Genomic DNA, 17,737 nt, shown 5'->3' on the forward strand with positions numbered 1-17,737 from the left:
CATAGCTATTTTAAATATTACCTTCTTTCAACAGCCTGAATAAAATCACTGAATTCCCTAAATGGAGTTCCTTCACCCCATATTCCAAGACGGTTCATATATGCCATATTTCTTGGCTCAGATGCACCTAGGAGAAGAACACACTCTGTACCACTGCCAGTAAAAACATACAGAGACATTTAACGCAAACTAAGTAGTACGTACCTGTGGCACTAGCATAAACAACCCTGGCTTTCGGAAGTTTATTTTGAAGTTCCAATACAGCCAGACCTGTTTTTGTTGGTTTTGATGAACCAACAGGACACAGATTCTTAGCTTTATGACACTCATCAAATACAATCTGAACCATGATTAAGGAAAAACTTTGTCCCACTTATTTTAGAATGGGGAGCTAAAACAGAAGACAAGGAAATCTGCTAATTACAATAGGTGGCAGCAGTAAATTGTAAACTCAAAAAGACACTGGTCATTTTTCACTAAAACCTTTGGGAAAAATATTTAGCTATTAAGTATTTAAGAGCACAATTACCAACACTTGAGTTCTTTAAAATGCTGTTGATGCTGAAAAAAATTTTTTTTAAGAATTCACTGGAAAAAAGTCAGTGTAAACTTAAGATTCTTAAACATCAATCATTATTTTAAGTGTTCATTATAGAAAAAGCAGAAGCTTCACTCTTGTACCAGAATTGTGTGGCAACAATATGGTGGTAATAGATTTGGCACAAAGTTTATAAAACTTCAAGTCTAATGTCAGAGCATGTGTGCAATCAATTACTGTCATGAATAAAAACCAGTTCTAAAACCACCAGCTAATAAAAATACAAGATTGTCTTTAAAGATATAAGCTTAAATAGCAATTTGGTTATAATCAACTGAACTCCAGATAAAGGATACAACTCCATCAAAGTCTTCACCGCACCAATGAAGAAGCTGCTTTAATCTGGTTTTGTATTTACCACCAGACTGACTTTCACCAATAAGAGAAGAATAGGTAGCAAAGATGACACCTTTCTTCACACTTCCATTATGTTTGGAAGAAATTTTCCCGTACTTGAACTGCAATAAAAAGATAAGAAGTTACAGAAATTACTCAAGAGATCCCTCCTCAACCCACCTACCATATGATTAAGGAATGCTGGTAGTCTTAAGGTTAAGGTGTGTACAGTTTGAACCACCTGTATCCCTACACCATGATTAGGGCACAGCTGGCATATAGTAATGTGGTTAAGGGGTCATACAGGGCCTTACTTAAATATACATTTAAGGAAGACTAGATCTGAGGCCTCAAAAGATGAATAGCCACATTCTTTGACTACATGGTTAACTTAAATACAATTAAACAGTTTAGTTTCAGTGCATCCCTTGGAGCTACCATTAATGAAAATTTCTAAAGCTTTACTGTATTTTAGAAACTAAGATGTCACAAAGCAAAAACACTAACTTAAAACGGACTAAGTTCAGTGAATTCAACCAGTAATCACACTTCACAATTTATGTAAGTGGCTAATCCTGAGCAGAGGTGCAGCCTCCAAAAATATCTGTACACATTACTGCTGCTTTAATAAAATACTGAGAAAGTCTATTATTCAAGAATTACATACAAAATGTATTACATACAAAATGTGCACTGGAAGATAGGAAAAATTTCAAATGCTACGAAGCCTAGAAGATTTAAAGAATATTTCAACTTCTAGAAAATACTCTACTAGTAGTGTCAGTAGTGGCTTGAAGAGTAATTTAAAAAAAATATCCCATGCTATGACTTAATCCTACAAGGGGCCTATTTACATAACTTAAAGCACTGTGTGGTTCTTCATAAGATTAAGGCCTGTCAAACAAGAGCTAGACAGCAAATTTATTGAAATTAGTACATTCTTGCTCTTAAAACAGTCAACATGCACAACTGGTCACACAAGCGTACCTAAAGTTTTGCCTCAACTGTACATAGTAAAAAGTTTCCACACCTTGTTTAATGAATGAACCAATATGTTTTTTGCTCCAATATCTCTCAAATCTCTTTCAGCATCATATTTCAGATCATTTGACACGCTAAACCTGAAGATATAAAACAAAGCATATATTCTGTAAGTTACAGCAGAATTTAAAAAAGCAGTTGCTAGAACATTTGTTGGAAGACAGATTACACTGAATTTAAATACTATAGTCACTACAGTGTCTGCTCTAACAAATCCTGACACTTACCAGACTGCTCTTTTTCTGCCTAACAAGTAATTTTCATAGATTATTCCAGCTATGGTCCTTCCTTTTCCTACACCAGCACCATCACCTATCAAGAATCCAGCTCTGTCTCCATTGGGCAGGAATGTTTCATGTTGCTGTAGGAGAAAGAACAAAAAACTTTGTACCCATTCTCCAGAACACATCACTGTGGATTGTCAGAAATGAGCAAACATAAGAAACATCCTATTGGATGAGACCAGTGGTCCACCCAGCCAAGCAGCCTCCTGACAGCAGGAAGAGAGGATTTTATTTTGGGAGAGTATATAAGCCTAACTGTTTCATGTGATGCATTCTCCCCCTCCTTCCCTCAGCACCTAGAATTGCTGTAAAATTGCTGTACATGTCTAATTCTTTTAGTGCCTACCACCAGACTGGCTGCTTTTCTTTTTTTAACCCACTGATATGCACCTCCACAGCCTTTTGTGGCAGCAAGACCCAGACATCCACTGCCTATGTAAAAAAGTATTCTTCTATCCATTTTAAACCAATCTCCTACCAGTTTCACCAAATTCTGCTTTGTTCTTGTTTTGTGGGATTCCACTGCCTTCTTGATTATGTAAACCTTAATTTCATTCCCCTTCGTATTCCTCCTCTCCAGCCTGAGGCGTCCCAGCCTTGTTAGTCTCTTTTCATGAGGCAACTTCTTCCCTCCTTTGACCATTTTAGATGTCCTCTAACTTCACTACCTTCCTCCCTGACACACAGAGCACAGCATGCGGAACATCTGATGTGGGCCCACTGAAGTTTAATATAGCAGCAAAATAACACCCAGTCTTGTTCTCTATACCCTTCCCAATAATGCCAAACAGCATTAGCTTTCTTAGCCTGCTGCTACTGCAGCCATTAAGTTATTTCAGAAAAATAAAAATAATAACCAAGATGTCCTTCCTAATTTTTAAGACAGTTTGAGATCAGCATCATGGAAGTGGCATAGACAAAGCTTTCCTACGTGTATTACCTCACATTTATCTGAACTGAAGCTCACCTGCTGCCTTCTAATGCAACTCAAACTTTTAAGCTCTTATTACTTTATCTCCTTGTAAAACTGACATAGTTGCACTTGTCAGATGGTAGTTCTTCTTCAATTCTATGTTAGTTTTTAAGCTGTACTAATGTCTAGCATACCTGGGCTGCGTAAGTGATTGCTTCAAGTTGCAAAGCTGACAACCAGCCACTATCAATTGTTTCTTCTGATATTGATGTCTGGTACCACACATCAGGAGGAGTTACACTGGATAATGAGCTGGTTTCCACTACTGGGTCAGGATGACGTAGGCCAATTTTTACTGGTTGAAAAGGGAGGGAGAGGAAGGGAGAAGATGAAAACGTAATACAGAGTTCTGTTGCTGCAGCACAGCTTGTCATATTTACCAAAACAAATTACAACTGTCCATTGCAAAGGCTGAACTCAAGAACAACTATGTTCCATTGCAAGAGTATGTCAAGTGTTAAACTGCATCACATAAAAAGGAATACATTAACCTGAATTTACATAACTGCAATCTTAACTTTCTCTTCTCACCACCTTCCTCAAATTTTTATGAAATTAGATAAAATTCAGTTCATAGAAAGTTAAAGCGTTTGTGTCCTTAACATGTTTGAGAAAAACTGGTCAGAACCTTGCCTTTCCAAAAGGCCAGATGTAGCCTCAAGATGCCAGAATCACAAAAGCAACATTCCTCTCACTATTTATATAGTGCTGTTTTTAAGCAGTATGAGAGGAGAAAAGATTTAGAACAGACATGGTTTAATTGCTGACAGATCTCATCAGTGACAATAAAAATTAACCATTTATTTACAAACTCTATGCAAAATTTTTTGCCTTGCTTTTATGGCAGGTCAGCAGTGTATCTAGGAAACAAGGTAACAGCTTTTTGTCACCTATTACAATAAAGAAGAGAAAGGAGAAAAGAGAGGAGATGGCAATTAACAGCAGTAAAAGATTCACTTAAAAACAGCTCTAAAGTCAGTCAGGAACAATGCAGGAAGAATGTGCTTAGGTTAATTTCACACCAAAAGACTCAAAACTAGATTCTTAAGTGTAGCAGTGACCACTTAATACCTTTACAAAATTTCCTCTGCTGAGGCACAAAGCATCTTAACACAGGTAAAAAAAGCCTGATCTTGGTTCACAATCATATTTCTGAAACAAGTACTGCTCAAAGATACGCTAAAGAAAAAGGAATCTGCATACCTTCCAAAACTAAGCGCTATAGAAGAGAAAAATTTCCTAGGAAAACCCACCCCAAATTCAGGCCCTTTTTACTTGATTCAGACAGTAACCAATCTGGTTTTTGGTGTTAGTAACTACAGAAGTGTAAATAACAAATTAGCTCTCAAAACATTTCAGCCTTTTGACACAACAAAACATTAGGTCGTACATTTTATTGGCATATACTCAGCGTAAGTTTCTGCATGGCCCATTTCTTCTTCATCTTCTTCCTCAGGTTCCTCCTCTTCTTTTACTGCTGGCACTTTCTAGAATACAGAAATACCTGCATTAGCCAAACAGCACATTGTTAATACTCTACATCCTGGAAATGAACGCGAGAAATTAAATGAGCACAAACTTGCACTTGAATGTTTTAACACATGTACTAGATGAACCAGTGAGCAGCTGGGAAAACTACAGACAGAAATGTAGATTTCTTATACTCTGAACAACCCTTCAAAAGACACAAAGTCAGGGAAGTTCCTCTCCTTTGCAAGGAGATTTGAGTACTCCAAACTCACATAAGCAGAACTAAAAAAGGAACACTTCTTACAGCATATTAAATCCAAACTATGACTTAAAAGAAAACTGCCTTGAAGACACAACAGCTAGTTAACAGCTGAAACCTAACTTTCAAGTACTCCCATGAAGCCTCCTGCAGTTTCACATTCATTATGTAATTTCACAACTTCAGGGAAAGGTTACAAGAGAAACAGTTCTATCCAGTATTCTCTGAAACCTGACAGTTACCCATTTTTTACTGTGATCTTGATCAATGTAAATATATGAATATTCTTAAAGTACTTGCTAGATGACAAATCAAAAATCTTCCGCAATTACTAAATTAATGTTTAATATAAAAAAAAGTAATCTGAAAAATCCTTTTGTATGCCAGTCACTAAGGAGCACTGTTCATCACAAACTTCAGCCTGATTCTAGCCATCAGTGAAGATGCTGAAACTCAAGCATTTACAGCATCAGAATGTATTTTTATTACATTTAGAAAATTGAATGATACTCAATTTACATCTTAAATCAAACTGCCCAGAAGGTCAGCCATGGTAGAGAAAGTCTTTTAGTTTCCTCATTGCTAGTTATACAAATGGGGATATTTTAAAAGAAAATGCCTTAAAACACAGAGCAAGTGATATGCTTATCAACTTTAATTGGAGCAGACCCTTCTTTGTCCACACAATGAGGTTCTGTTAAGGACAGTAATTTCTTGAAATTGTCATTTAGTATATAGGTAGTCTGCTCTACACAGCTGTTAGTTTTAGCCACCTAACCAAGTATTTATCTAGAGGAGAAACTAACCTTTTGAACAAAGGGATGCACTCAATTCTACCACACAAAAGGCATATATGAGTAACTACTGAAACTAGTGACAGGTGGTTGGTGCCAATAAAATATACATTCATTTGGCAAATTAACCATTTGTACTACTTACCATAGTAGGTGAAAAACTTCTCATTTTAATATCATTTATCCATATTCTTGCTACCTCTTTTGTGGAAGCCTCCTTCTTCACTGCACCATTGCTTAGATCAGCTACAAAAGAAAAGCTGTGTTTTACAGGAATTCCCTCCAAACATTGACTCAAATTAACATCCTTCTCTATTAATGAGCTGGAAGAGAAGTTTAAAATGTCCAATAGCACACTGACACTTCAAGAACACAATCAATATTTTTGTCCAAATTAAAAAGTCTGAGCAAGGAGTTAAATCTTGTTACTTCTTTGACTGAAGAAACTTCCCATGCAATACCCCTGCATCTGACAGTTGTGTATTAGTTTCAATATTTAAAAAAAAAATTATTTTGGACCTTCACCAAATCTACACACTGTATTTAGATATACTCCATCCTGTGAGCCTTTGAAGTTCAACAACAAACCAGAAAGCCCAGTGTTTCAACAGAAGTGAACTTACCTGGTCTGGTGGCATTTACCACCTTAGGAGAAACTACAATTATTTCTGTAAAACAAAAAGTCAACACTTTGGACTCAATTGTTCGAAGTTTACAACACAATCCTTCAGGAGGATGATTTATTAACTTTCCTGCCCTCAGCCACATTTGGAAGCAACTGGCAATAGGGCTCAGTACAAAACTAAAAGAAAATCACACAAGGATAGATGTAAAACATTGAAAGCAGCTCTCAAGGTTCCATCATGTTGACCTTCAATGCATGTAATAAATTTAGCATAATTGCCCCTAAAAACCAACTGCACAAAGTTTTCCTCAAAGAGGTTGCATAATTTAGCTTTTCAGTATTTTCCAATCTAGAACTCTTGCTGCCTGAATTATATGAAAAGACCATGTTTCCTTCCAAGAGCTTCTCTGCCCTTGAATCTTCAGTATTTGTCAATTTTTTCAAAAGCACAAAGAAAGATCCAGAAACACAAGCACACAAATAAGATTAGAAATGCAGTTCTAGAAGTTGCATGTCTCCTTGTCACTTAATACAGAAGCTACAGATTCAATTATTTTCTGCAGCTGAGCTACTACAACAGCTATTGTGTATCGATGTTACCTATTACTTACATGCTTCTATGTGTTTTCATTTAGCACAAAGGGGATAAGTTAGTCATATAAAACCTTCTCACCCTCCTCTTCCTCACTCCTTCACCCCCCACCCCAGCTTCAGTTGGTGTCTCAACTTTAATTTTTGTCAACCACTCCCTGACAGAAAGCAATGAAACAAGGAGGCATATTTTTCTTTTTGTTTCAGTCCTAAGACAGCTTCATTTATTGCACGCTCTATCTGCATATGAAAAAATAGGTTACTTCCAACCCCGCCTTTAAAAAAATCAGTCAATATTATTTCAGAGACAATGAAAATACAGTAATCCAGAAAAACCCTGCAACCTTTCAGATAAAGCAGCAATAGAGATATTTTCAAACTCAAGCTAGTCTGATCTTCACCTCATGCTAAAACCAGAATAACTTAAAAGAATCAAATAAAACACACACATGCAGCTTTTCCCTTATATTAAGATGACCATGTAAGCTGTCCACATATTAGAGATAATATACAAGGAAAGATTATGAAAGGAATCACAAAATGAAGATTTGGAGTGTGGTAACAAAATACTTGTGGCATTTAAGTTAACACCACATTTAAGAAGTAACATGGAAACAAACAGCAAGTTTTTAGGACTTAAGTTTTTAAACAATAGATCTGATGCCTCGCACGAAACATACAGGGACAGAGATTTTCTTTCTCAGGAGATGCTTTTCAGAAACACCCTACCATAGCAGTACTAGCATTTACTACAAATCTAGTTTGGAAGATGCCAAAAAAAAAAGTACTAATTTGTCATATTTCCACAGCAAGCATACAGTAGAACAGAAACTGATGTGGACTTAAGATAGCTAAATCCACTTCAGTAATGTTCATGAATTAATTCTACCAATTTGCCAGCTGCAATCTAAAATGTCATTTTCCTCATTCCTTGCAGTAAATCAAGAGCTTAAACTTTTTTTAAAGCCTGCTATTTTGTATTACTTCACCCTGAATTCTAACACTACTAAAGTTAGAATAGAATTTATGAGGTTTTCTGGACCATTTCATTTTACTGTGATACTCTACTAATCAATGAAAATACAAGATGTGCAAAGATCTTCACATTATATTATTTCACTATTTGTCTAAAATACTGTAATTATGAAAAAAGAAAACTCACTTGCTGCAGTTGCTACTGGTTGGGCAATATTAGGAGGTGGCTTCAATTTCATGAGTTCATTAAGACTATTATTCTTTAGCAGATCTTTCAGCTGAATCTGGTCCTTTGAAGGTGTAGTGGTCAAGGCATTGCGTACTGCTGGTGCTGCAACCGAGGGTCGAGTAGTTGTGCTGGTCTGAATGATTTTTGCTACAGTGATAGTCTGCCTTGTTGTTGTAACAGGTGTTGTTTTTGTCATCACTATTGTAGTCCCCAAAGTTGGAAGCTGATTTATTTGATTCAGCACAAAGGTTGTGGTGGATGGTGGTTGCTAACAACAAAGAAACAGGGAAATTTTCAGAGGACAGTGAAAAAAAAGCACTTTTATTAACCTTCATCAAGCACAGAATTCACCAGTTTTTAAAAGACTTGCAATATGAAATGTCTTCGCATAATACGCTGAAGATGCTGGAGTAATTATCTTGTGGTACAACACCCCGAGCAAGAAGTGCCCGACTATCACTATATTGCCATACGTACTACTACAGGTACAGGAACCCTGAGCTGAAGAGAATTTCCAATATATAAACTAGCTGCACCATTGCCAGAGTAAATAGGTTGGATTACTTAAAGTATACGTGCAGCCTTTCAGACATGCTGCACTACATTGACCTTCCTGCAGATCTGCTTTTTATATTCTCATTTCAGGTGCAACCACCAGACTATGGTGCTGATAATTATCTGCAGCTAGAAAAGGTGGTACACAGTTCAGATATAGGAGACAAGTTTACACAACCTCCCTGTCCCCAGTATTGGCATGCAGGGGAAGTAAAAGGCACATGGGCACCTTAAAATGTTTTTCTGCATACTGCTTTGTCCTCTTTTGTGCTCCTTGTCATAGAAATTGTTATCAACCCACAGGTACACTAAGCTTTCACAGTCTCAGTACAAGTAGAACTGAGACAATGGCCAACTGGCATTTTACAGTCCCACCTCTTTTGTTACATTTTACTAATAAACTGTATTGGGTTTATGTGGCAAGGTTTTGGTAGCAGGGAAACTACAGGGGTGGCTTCTGCGAGAAGATGACAGAAAGCTCCCCCACACCCAATACCACCAGTTCCACCAAGCTACAAGATGGGCCCACCACTGTCCAAAGCTGAGCCAATCAGCAATGTTGGTACTGCCTCTGTAATAACCTATTTAAGAAGGGGTAAAAACTGCTGCACAATCAGCAACTGGCAAAGACAAGTGAAAATGTGTGAGAAAAACAACTATTCAGACACCAAGATCAGTGAAGGATGGGGAGGAGGTGCTCCAGGCACCAAAGCAAAGACTCCTCTGCAGCCTGTGGTGAGGCAGGCTGTCCCCCTGCAGTCCATGGAGGTCTATGGTGGAGCAGTTATCCACCTGCAGCCCGTGGAGGACCCCACGTCGGAGCAGGTGGATGCCCAAAGGAGGCTGTGACCACGCTGGAGTAGGCTCCTGGCAGGACCTGTGGTCCTGTGGAGACAGGAGCCCACGCTGGAGCAGTCTGTTCCTGAAGGACTGCACCCTGTGGAAAGGACCCATCCTGGAGCAGTTCGTGAAGAACTGCAGCCTGTGGGAAGGACCCAGGCTGGAAAAGTTTGTGAAGGAGCTGCTGGAGCAGGGGAAGAGCGTGAGGAGGAAGGAGCAGCAGAAACAACGTGTGATGATGCTTGGAGTGAAGTTGAGCCCAGGAAGCAGGGAGGGGTGAAGGGGGTGGTTTCAGATTTGTTCTTATTTCTCATTATCCTACTCCATTGTTAACAGGCAATAAATTAAACTAATTTCCCCAAGTTGAGTCTGTTTTGCCCATGACAGTAATTGCTGATCTCCCTGTCCTTATCTCAACCCACAAACCTTTCGTCCTATTTTTTGTTCTCCCCAGATTCAGCTGAGGAGGGGAAGTGACAGAGTGGCTTAGTGGGCACCTGGTGTCCAGCCAGGATTAACCCACCACACATACACATTCAAAATCCTGAAGTACCAGTTCTTACCCGAACATTTAATAAGGCTGGAGTTGATACAGTCTCTGGTTCTTGTTTCACAGCAGCTGTGGCCTCTGTCTCCAAGCCTAGTTCTAATGCACTAAGTGGCACTGACTGCAGAGGAAAGAAAGTAAGCATCAGGAAACACTCCGGAAAAAACCTTAAGACTAAATATCCGCCCATAAAATGGAAGTTAATGGGGAAGTCCTTAACTGTGCTCATTAACAAAGGTTTCACTGAAAATAAAGATCAAATGGTTGATTTCACATTCAAAGACATTAACTAACAAGGTGTTGTATGTTTAACTGTGGTGAAAATGTAATTAGTTTCATGATGTCACTGTTCAACATACTACTGTTCCCCATCTATGTCTGACATTATGTTCTTGCAGATTGAATGCTGTCATGGAGTTTAAACACCAATTATATTACACTTTTTGCACATTTTATAGGAGAGCAGCTAGACTCCAGTGATATTAGAGTTCTCCATGGATATATGGCAGCACACCCCCATTTAATGTCCAGAAGTTAAGTATATTTATGTTTATACTGACCTCAATGGTGTATTTTAGATTGCTTTTTTGTATAAAAGTTAAAAATTCATTAGCAAGTTGTTTTCTAATCTCAGTACCACAAAGCAAGAAATTTATGAAAACTCCACATTCTTTAACCATTTGCTATGGACGCCACACCTCCCTCCACAATACATCAAGTACAAGCTCTTATGTCCTCTAGCAAACAACTAAGTTCTTGTTTTAACCTGCTGAACAGCTGGAGTTGGTGCTGGATTTGCAAGAACCACGTCCGGAGAGTCAATATCAAATAGATCATTTGGACTGATGCCACTCTCACTCAAAGCAGCAAGCAACAGATCTTGTCCTGGCTCCACCATCTCTAAAAAGTTAAAACCATAAATACAAGTTACTTTTAGTTTTGATTTATTTTGTGCACACACGGACACACACACACTTAAAGTTCTCTTTCCTAGATTTAAGGGCATATGTGATGCAGTCTCTTGTATACAGAGTTTCACTTTCTAGATTTGGTCTGGCTCTTTTGTTCATTTGGAGATTTCTCCTCTATTTTGTTTTTTATAATCTTTTCAAAATACTCACCACACATAGAAGCAGGAAGAATGAAATAGTTTACTACATGAAAGAAAAAAAAAAGATGCCTTTTCTAGTCTTCATCGCACTACATTTTTAAGCATTACAAGAAATACCAAGAGGCAGAAATGGTGAGACTCTATTATGCTAATAATACATCTTTGTCAGTGAAGCACACTGCATGAGGGAAGCACAATTAAAACTCATTTAGTTTATCTTGTAACAACAAGTTAGGGATAAAAAGCTTATAAGGAAAGCTTTTATTTCTTGCTTGCCATTACATTAGGTAGTAATTCATTCACTGGAGAAATTTTGTTTTGCATAGTGGAAAGAACAAATGTTCCACTATTATAGTATGTTAACTACATATTAAATAGGACACTAACATCAGGTCACAGACTCCTTTATGTGTAGGACAAGCAAAATTAATTTCAATAAGCTATTCTAGACAGTGTAAAAACTTACTATAAAAGCCAAATACTTTATGTTTTAAGATGAAGAGTGAAGATAGTGTGTTTTGCTTCCTTAAGAAGGAAGCCCATTTGCCCTAGTACTAAGACAAAAATTAAACGAGTCCATATAACTTGAGCTGTTCCTTACATATTCTAAGATACACCTCAAGCAGAGATTCATTTCACTTACTTCTCCACACCCCCTGCAACACCCACTGGTAACAAAACATCAAAAACTAACAAAGCTGAACACCTACTCTAAAGCAGACAAGAGGACAAAAATATTTATTGACTTTTTAGATATGCTTATTCACAGACTCCGAAACAGCATTCACTTGCTTATGCTTCTCTACATGCACAGCTAAGCCACATCCAGCTGGTTGGTCACATACATTACTTAGCACATTTGGCAGAACAGGTAATTCTTGTAATAAGTTAAGCCTCAGGCACTTAATTCTTATTCCTTCTAGTTTTAGTCTGTCCAATAGTAGGGAGAAACCTTCTTTTAGTGGACTAATACTGTGATGGTGGCACCACAATTAAGTAGTGGAGGTAAGGCACTGGGACAAGAGGAAGATATACTTTGAAGCATCAAAGACTGTACTACCTAAAAGAATACCAAAGCAACAAACAATAACTGGTGGGACTGCTACTGACCACACACAATCCCATTAAACACCACTTTTTGTGTCAGAAGTAATTTTTTTTTTTTTTAAAGGCATTTGAGGTGATCAGATAGATTAGATTGGCAGAATGGCCTGGTTTGTAGTTATCAGGTACAGAAGATAAAGAAATATTAAGACATCTAACAGATTTAATTAACATGGCAGCTCCTTCAAAGGGTGTCACCTCCCACTAGTCTCTCTCCTAGAACCTTGAATGGGTCAAGAAAAATGAGTAAGAACAGACTGTTAACTTTACCTTTCAGAAGGATTAAGCCTCCTGTCTCAAAAAAGGGGACTACACATATATATTAATTGGGTAGGATAAAACCTTCATTTTCAGACTAAAATACTAATAGTAATCACAATATCTAAGTTTACAAGCTTACCACATCGTTTAGTAATTAGAAACAGGTGAGAGGAGAAAGATTAAGTCTTACATGAAGTCTTAGCTTATCAGTACTTTTGGTGTTAGGAACTTCAGAGCAGCCACTGAAGGTGAATTCCTCTACAGAAGGGGAACTAACACTGGTTACCCCATCAAACTAGGAGCTCTGAAACATTTTACAATCATAACTTCACAGAATCAATTTGGGAAAGAGGCAGGAGCACTCTTCCACATAGTGCAACGCCTTTGCTCAACATGGTCAAATAAACAAAAAATGTCTAAATGTACAAAGGAAAAAATATCAGTTATGTCATTATTTAGTCCACATCTACTTTTGATCACGCCATCTCTAAAAGACGGTATGACTAAAACTTGGTTGAGAGATAAGTGGCTATACTGAATGGAGGCATGGGAAGTCAGATGCTTGGGGCTGTTTACTTAAAAGAGAACTAGGACAAAAAAATTACTCAAGATAACTTCTAGTCTACTCTTGCAATATACAAAGGAAAGGCCTTTCTATGAAGTTGAGACTCAAAGCAAAACCGAGGTTAGAAAAAACCATGCCACGAGCACCACACAAAAACACATCTTCCTCAACCATCCTAAAATGGTGCCACAACCTATCAAGACTGTTTCAAGTCAAGTTTAACGTATTCATGTTGACACTGAACTCTACGTTTTTAACTTTTAAAAATGTGATGGCTCAGGTATCTTAAGACAGTTTCACCAAGTTCAGAAAAAAACATTCAAAGCAGAAATACTTTAACTGCTTACTTCAAAGTTTTCACTAGATGACTAGTGATATAAACTAGTACAGCAATTCCTACAATTCCAGAGTAAGTATCTTCAGTTTAGAAGCATCCCTTTCTTAGCAGGGCTGTTTTCACGTAAGAAATGCCCCCAGCTGCATCTCTCATGCTAACCCCAATTTTAACAGTCTTAAAAATTAGCAATTGCTAACAATCCAGCAAAAAGCTAAGTAAAACAGCAATTGTTTATTTGTCTGTCAGTTTGGACAATGAAAGTTTGACTAGTTTCACTTATTTTGTTTCTGTACACTAGGAACAAAGCTGCATTGTTTGAAACTGGAACAAAAGGAATTTTGAACTTCTAGAATTTTTACATTAAAAGTCACTGAATACTTAGCACTAATTTTAGGCTTTGTGAAACTTCCAAGCACCACTGCTGCCCCCCCCCCCCCCCCAATTTAGTAAGGAAATTAAGCAAGGAAAAAAACCAAAAAATACAGGAGAAGCTGCACTGTGATAGTTCAGTTTATTTTTGTGACATATGCTAGCCAAGCCTAAAACATTATCAAGCTGAAACAGCTCCATAATCTTACAAGGTAGGAGGCTCCTTAGTTAACATAAGCGAAAGCAACTTTATCAAGCTCTGCAGCTCAGCTTTGGCAATACTATATAAGGACCTGTTTGCCACATCTTAAAAATCTCCAAAAGAAAATACTTATTAAAAAAATGTTAATATTACAAGCTGTTCCCTGAGCATTTCACCAGCCGAAGAACTGTTCTGAGCATGCAGAATCTTGCAGATAAGGTTGTCTATGTTTAGTCAGGCTGTCCAATGTCACTAAGCAAGAATGAACCTGTTAGATAAGACTAAGTAAATTTATTTATAAAATTTCAACAGTTGTAGCATCTCAATTATTTTCCTTGCATTAAGAAAAAAATATAAACTGCTGCCATCTCAAGAAAGGCTATGAAAACACACCAAACATTTTTGTAAGGTGCTCTTCTGCTGAAGAATATAGCTTAAAACTTTGATTAAAAGACAGTTTTGCTACCACTGCACATTATGTAAATAATTTCCGACTTAAAGATACAAAACCAGAATGCCATGTTTAATATTATGTCATGTATCCATGCCAACCTGGTTCTCTCCCTCCCTCCATTTTAGCTTTGGTAAAAAGAAGCTAAACAAAACAAAAAAAGAGCCCCATTCTAAAACAAGCAACCTGCTCTCCATTTTCCCTAAGAAAAATAATGGTAGAGTCCTAAGCAATGAAAGGGCTTTTGATTTTTAGGTCTGAGAGTTACATTTTGTAACACTGTATACCCGAAGTACTTATTTAAAAATCATAGTGAACTACAGCATCACAACTTAGCCCATCACAATCAACTAGACACAGCGATTTCCAAACCCTTCAGACAACTGGCCTCTGTGGCATACCCCACCTGCAAACTTCAGTTTTAACGCTTGGCCTGGGACACTAATGTAGTTAGGCAACTCCTGTTCTTCTTTTATTGGAAGGGTTTTTCCCATTGGCTTTCCGAGGTATACACGTCACTTGAACTGTACTGGAAGCCATTTAAAATATCACACACATTCTAAAGTTGTAAAGACAGATATAATCGCCAAATTCTCTGTGTAAACTCTGACTATTATCAACCTAAAAATTTCACATCTCCATTTGCAGCCTCTCACAACAGAGGTGTAAGGGCTGCTAACCCCCAATCCCACACAAGAGGATTCTCCAGATATCCAGATGGGTTCTGCTCATCTCACAGCCTTTGGCTCCAGAAGGCAACCCAGGTAACAACAAAAAAGAAAAAAACCCAACCCAATCCCCTCTGGTCCTTTCCAAATCACCATCAAATTGAAGAGTAAAATGCTAATTACTGAACTCGCCTATCCTTACATGCTTTAACCTCGAGACTAGTAGTTAACATCGCATTTAAATGTACAAAGTAAACCTTTGACTTTTGTGAACACTATTCCAATCCTCTAAAAAACATAGAAGTTTTTCAGATGCTGGTTACCGCTAAAGTCAAAGCTTCTAAGGACATGAGGTACAGTTCAGCTCTCTTATGACTGTTTTATGAAATTTACAGTAGCCACAATACACTGTTTGAAAACATGAAATTCAGAAGTTTTTAAAGTGTTAGGAGACTAAACAATGCAATTATTTGGCATGAAGTCAGCTTTCAGACTAAAGGGTTGGAAATGATAACCAGCAGTGGAAGTTTTTAAGTAGTAAAAACCCAGAAGAGAGAAAAAGCAATATCTGCGCACTGGAACCCTTCCTTAGTTTTGGCCTGGGAGTCAGTTCTAGGAGCATCTCAAGGCACAAGAAATGCATTAACCGTATCTGCTACCTACTTCAATAGCTTTTAGAGTAGCTATCAGCCAGTTTTAACACCAAAGAACTTGTCTAGACAACAAGACAAACTGCCCACATTTTATTTTTAAAGACTAAGATTGCATTCAAATACAACATATCATGCCGGTACAGAAGATACAGAAAAAAATCCAAACGTCGTGCTGTTACACAACTTCTGCCATAGTAAATTATTTGGTTTACATCAGCTATAGTTTTTTCAATTTGGGGGGGAGAGGGGGAAGCTTGCAAAACATTCATGTGTGTATTTAAATCATTTTAATCTAGACACAACCTATGTACTCTAAAGCCAAACAGTATGTCACTGAGTTAATTCGTAACTCCAGAGCAAGTAAAAAAAGAGAAATTACTAGCATGAACAAACGACACAATCTAAAGTTATCTAATATATCAATTCAACCTTTTTTTTTTTTTTAAGCATTTAAACAATTCGCCTCATGTTTAACAGGTATCGAACATCTAAAACCAGCCTATGAGTACCTGGAAGAAAGTACAAGAGTTCTAATTTATACCCTCAACCACAGCGTGAAACCTGGTCAGCTAAAAATAACAATGAAACAACAGAAAAAAAAAAAAGAAGAAAAACTCACAAGGCTTCTTCCCCTTCAGACCATAAGGGCATTTTTATGTTAAACAATTACTCACCCTAGCAACCTCTGTTTGAGGTGCGCTCGTTAAGAGTCCCTGGACTTTGAGGCCGGGTCTGTCGCTGCGGCGTTCAGCCCCACCGCTCGCTCCCCGGCAGAGCTGCGGGGCCCCCGGAGGGCTCGGCCGGGCGGGCCGGCCCCGCGGGAGGAGGCGGAGGCGGCGGCAGCGGCGGGAGGGTCCCCGGCTCCCAGCCTCGCCACCTTCCCCACCGACACGTGTTCCCGACATAAACTTCCGGGTTGGGCTAGAATTGGCTGCGTAATTGTGTCCCGTGCACGACTTTTTGTTTTCAGACCTTCATCTCTTTAAAGATCCCTTTAATAGCATTAGGATCCCGGAGAAGGGCGAAGAGCTGCGTCTCACGGCAGCCTTTAGAGCCACTCAAGCACCATAAATCACCCCCCCACCCTGCCCCCCCGCCTCGTTTCACCGGAGCGGCTCCATTTCAAACCTTAACAATTAACCCAGCCGCGGAAGGACCGCACAAAGGCGGGCGGCGCGGAGCCGGCCGGCAGACGCCGCGGTCCCGATGCCATTTTACCCGAGCAGGGCGGATGGCGGGAGGGGGGGACGGAAGGGAGGCCAGCCCCGCCGCCGCCGCCACCCCCACCAACCGCTGCCGAAACAGCCCCGCCGGGCGATCCCCCGGAGAGCCAAGGGGCTTCGCCGCCCGCCCAGGCGGTCCCTTCGCCCCCACACGCCCTCCGGTACAAAGTTTGCCCGACTCCCGAGGAAGCGGCGGCTCCGCCGAGGCAGCGGCGCCCTCCCCCGCACGCCGCGCCGCCCCTGGCCCGCCGGGGACCCCCGGCGGGGGCGGCCGCGGGGCCCGCCCCAGGCTGAGGAACCGAGCGAGACGCGGAGCTTGCTGCCGGCACGGCGGCCTCCCTCCCGGATAAATCCTCCCCCCCTCCCCCGCCGCCGCGGCGGGCCCCACCGCACAGTGCGCGGCGGCGGGGGACCGAGGGGAGGGGACCCCCCGGGGGCGCCGCGGCGGCCCCGGCGCGCAGGGAGCGCCCCCCAGGCGGCCGAGCAGGCCCACCGCCAGGCGGAAGGGCAGAGCGGGACTCACTCTCTCTCGCTCTCGGTCCTCCCGCGGCCGGTCCTGAAAGTCTCCGCCGCTGGCCCCGCCGCCCGCCGCTTTCTAACTCACCGCCGCCATCTTTGCCCTCCCTCCCCTCTCACAGGGGAGGGGGAGGGGAGGGGGGCTGGGGCCGCCCGCCGC

The 17,737-nt window shown here is 40.0% G+C and overlaps 1 protein-coding gene across 2 annotated transcripts in view; it reads right to left on the reverse strand.

The window, feature by feature from the left end:
- SBNO1 (strawberry notch homolog 1) overlaps window positions 1-17,737 on the reverse strand; it is a 36,035-nt gene extending 18,298 nt beyond the window's left edge. The window contains exons 1-12 of one of the 2 annotated variants that reach the window (XM_075041398.1): window positions 17,585-17,737; window positions 10,884-11,017; window positions 10,134-10,238; window positions 8,134-8,443; window positions 5,901-6,001; window positions 4,623-4,719; window positions 3,367-3,527; window positions 2,203-2,336; window positions 1,965-2,055; window positions 895-1,056; window positions 205-340; window positions 22-127 (exon numbers count right to left, since the gene is read on the reverse strand). In XM_075041398.1, the coding sequence (XP_074897499.1) occupies window positions 22-127; window positions 205-340; window positions 895-1,056; window positions 1,965-2,055; window positions 2,203-2,336; window positions 3,367-3,527; window positions 4,623-4,719; window positions 5,901-6,001; window positions 8,134-8,443; window positions 10,134-10,238; window positions 10,884-11,015 (1,535 nt within the window). In that variant the 5' untranslated portion in view covers window positions 11,016-11,017; window positions 17,585-17,737. Of the gene's footprint in view, window positions 1-21; window positions 128-204; window positions 341-894; window positions 1,057-1,964; window positions 2,056-2,202; window positions 2,337-3,366; window positions 3,528-4,622; window positions 4,720-5,900; window positions 6,002-8,133; window positions 8,444-10,133; window positions 10,239-10,883; window positions 11,018-16,512; window positions 16,865-17,584 lie in introns of those variants that run through there. The other variant, XM_075041399.1, reaches the window with a different exon arrangement.

Source organism: Buteo buteo, chromosome 11 (assembly GCF_964188355.1).
Source record: "Buteo buteo chromosome 11, bButBut1.hap1.1, whole genome shotgun sequence".
Taxonomy (NCBI): Eukaryota; Metazoa; Chordata; class Aves; order Accipitriformes; family Accipitridae; genus Buteo; species Buteo buteo.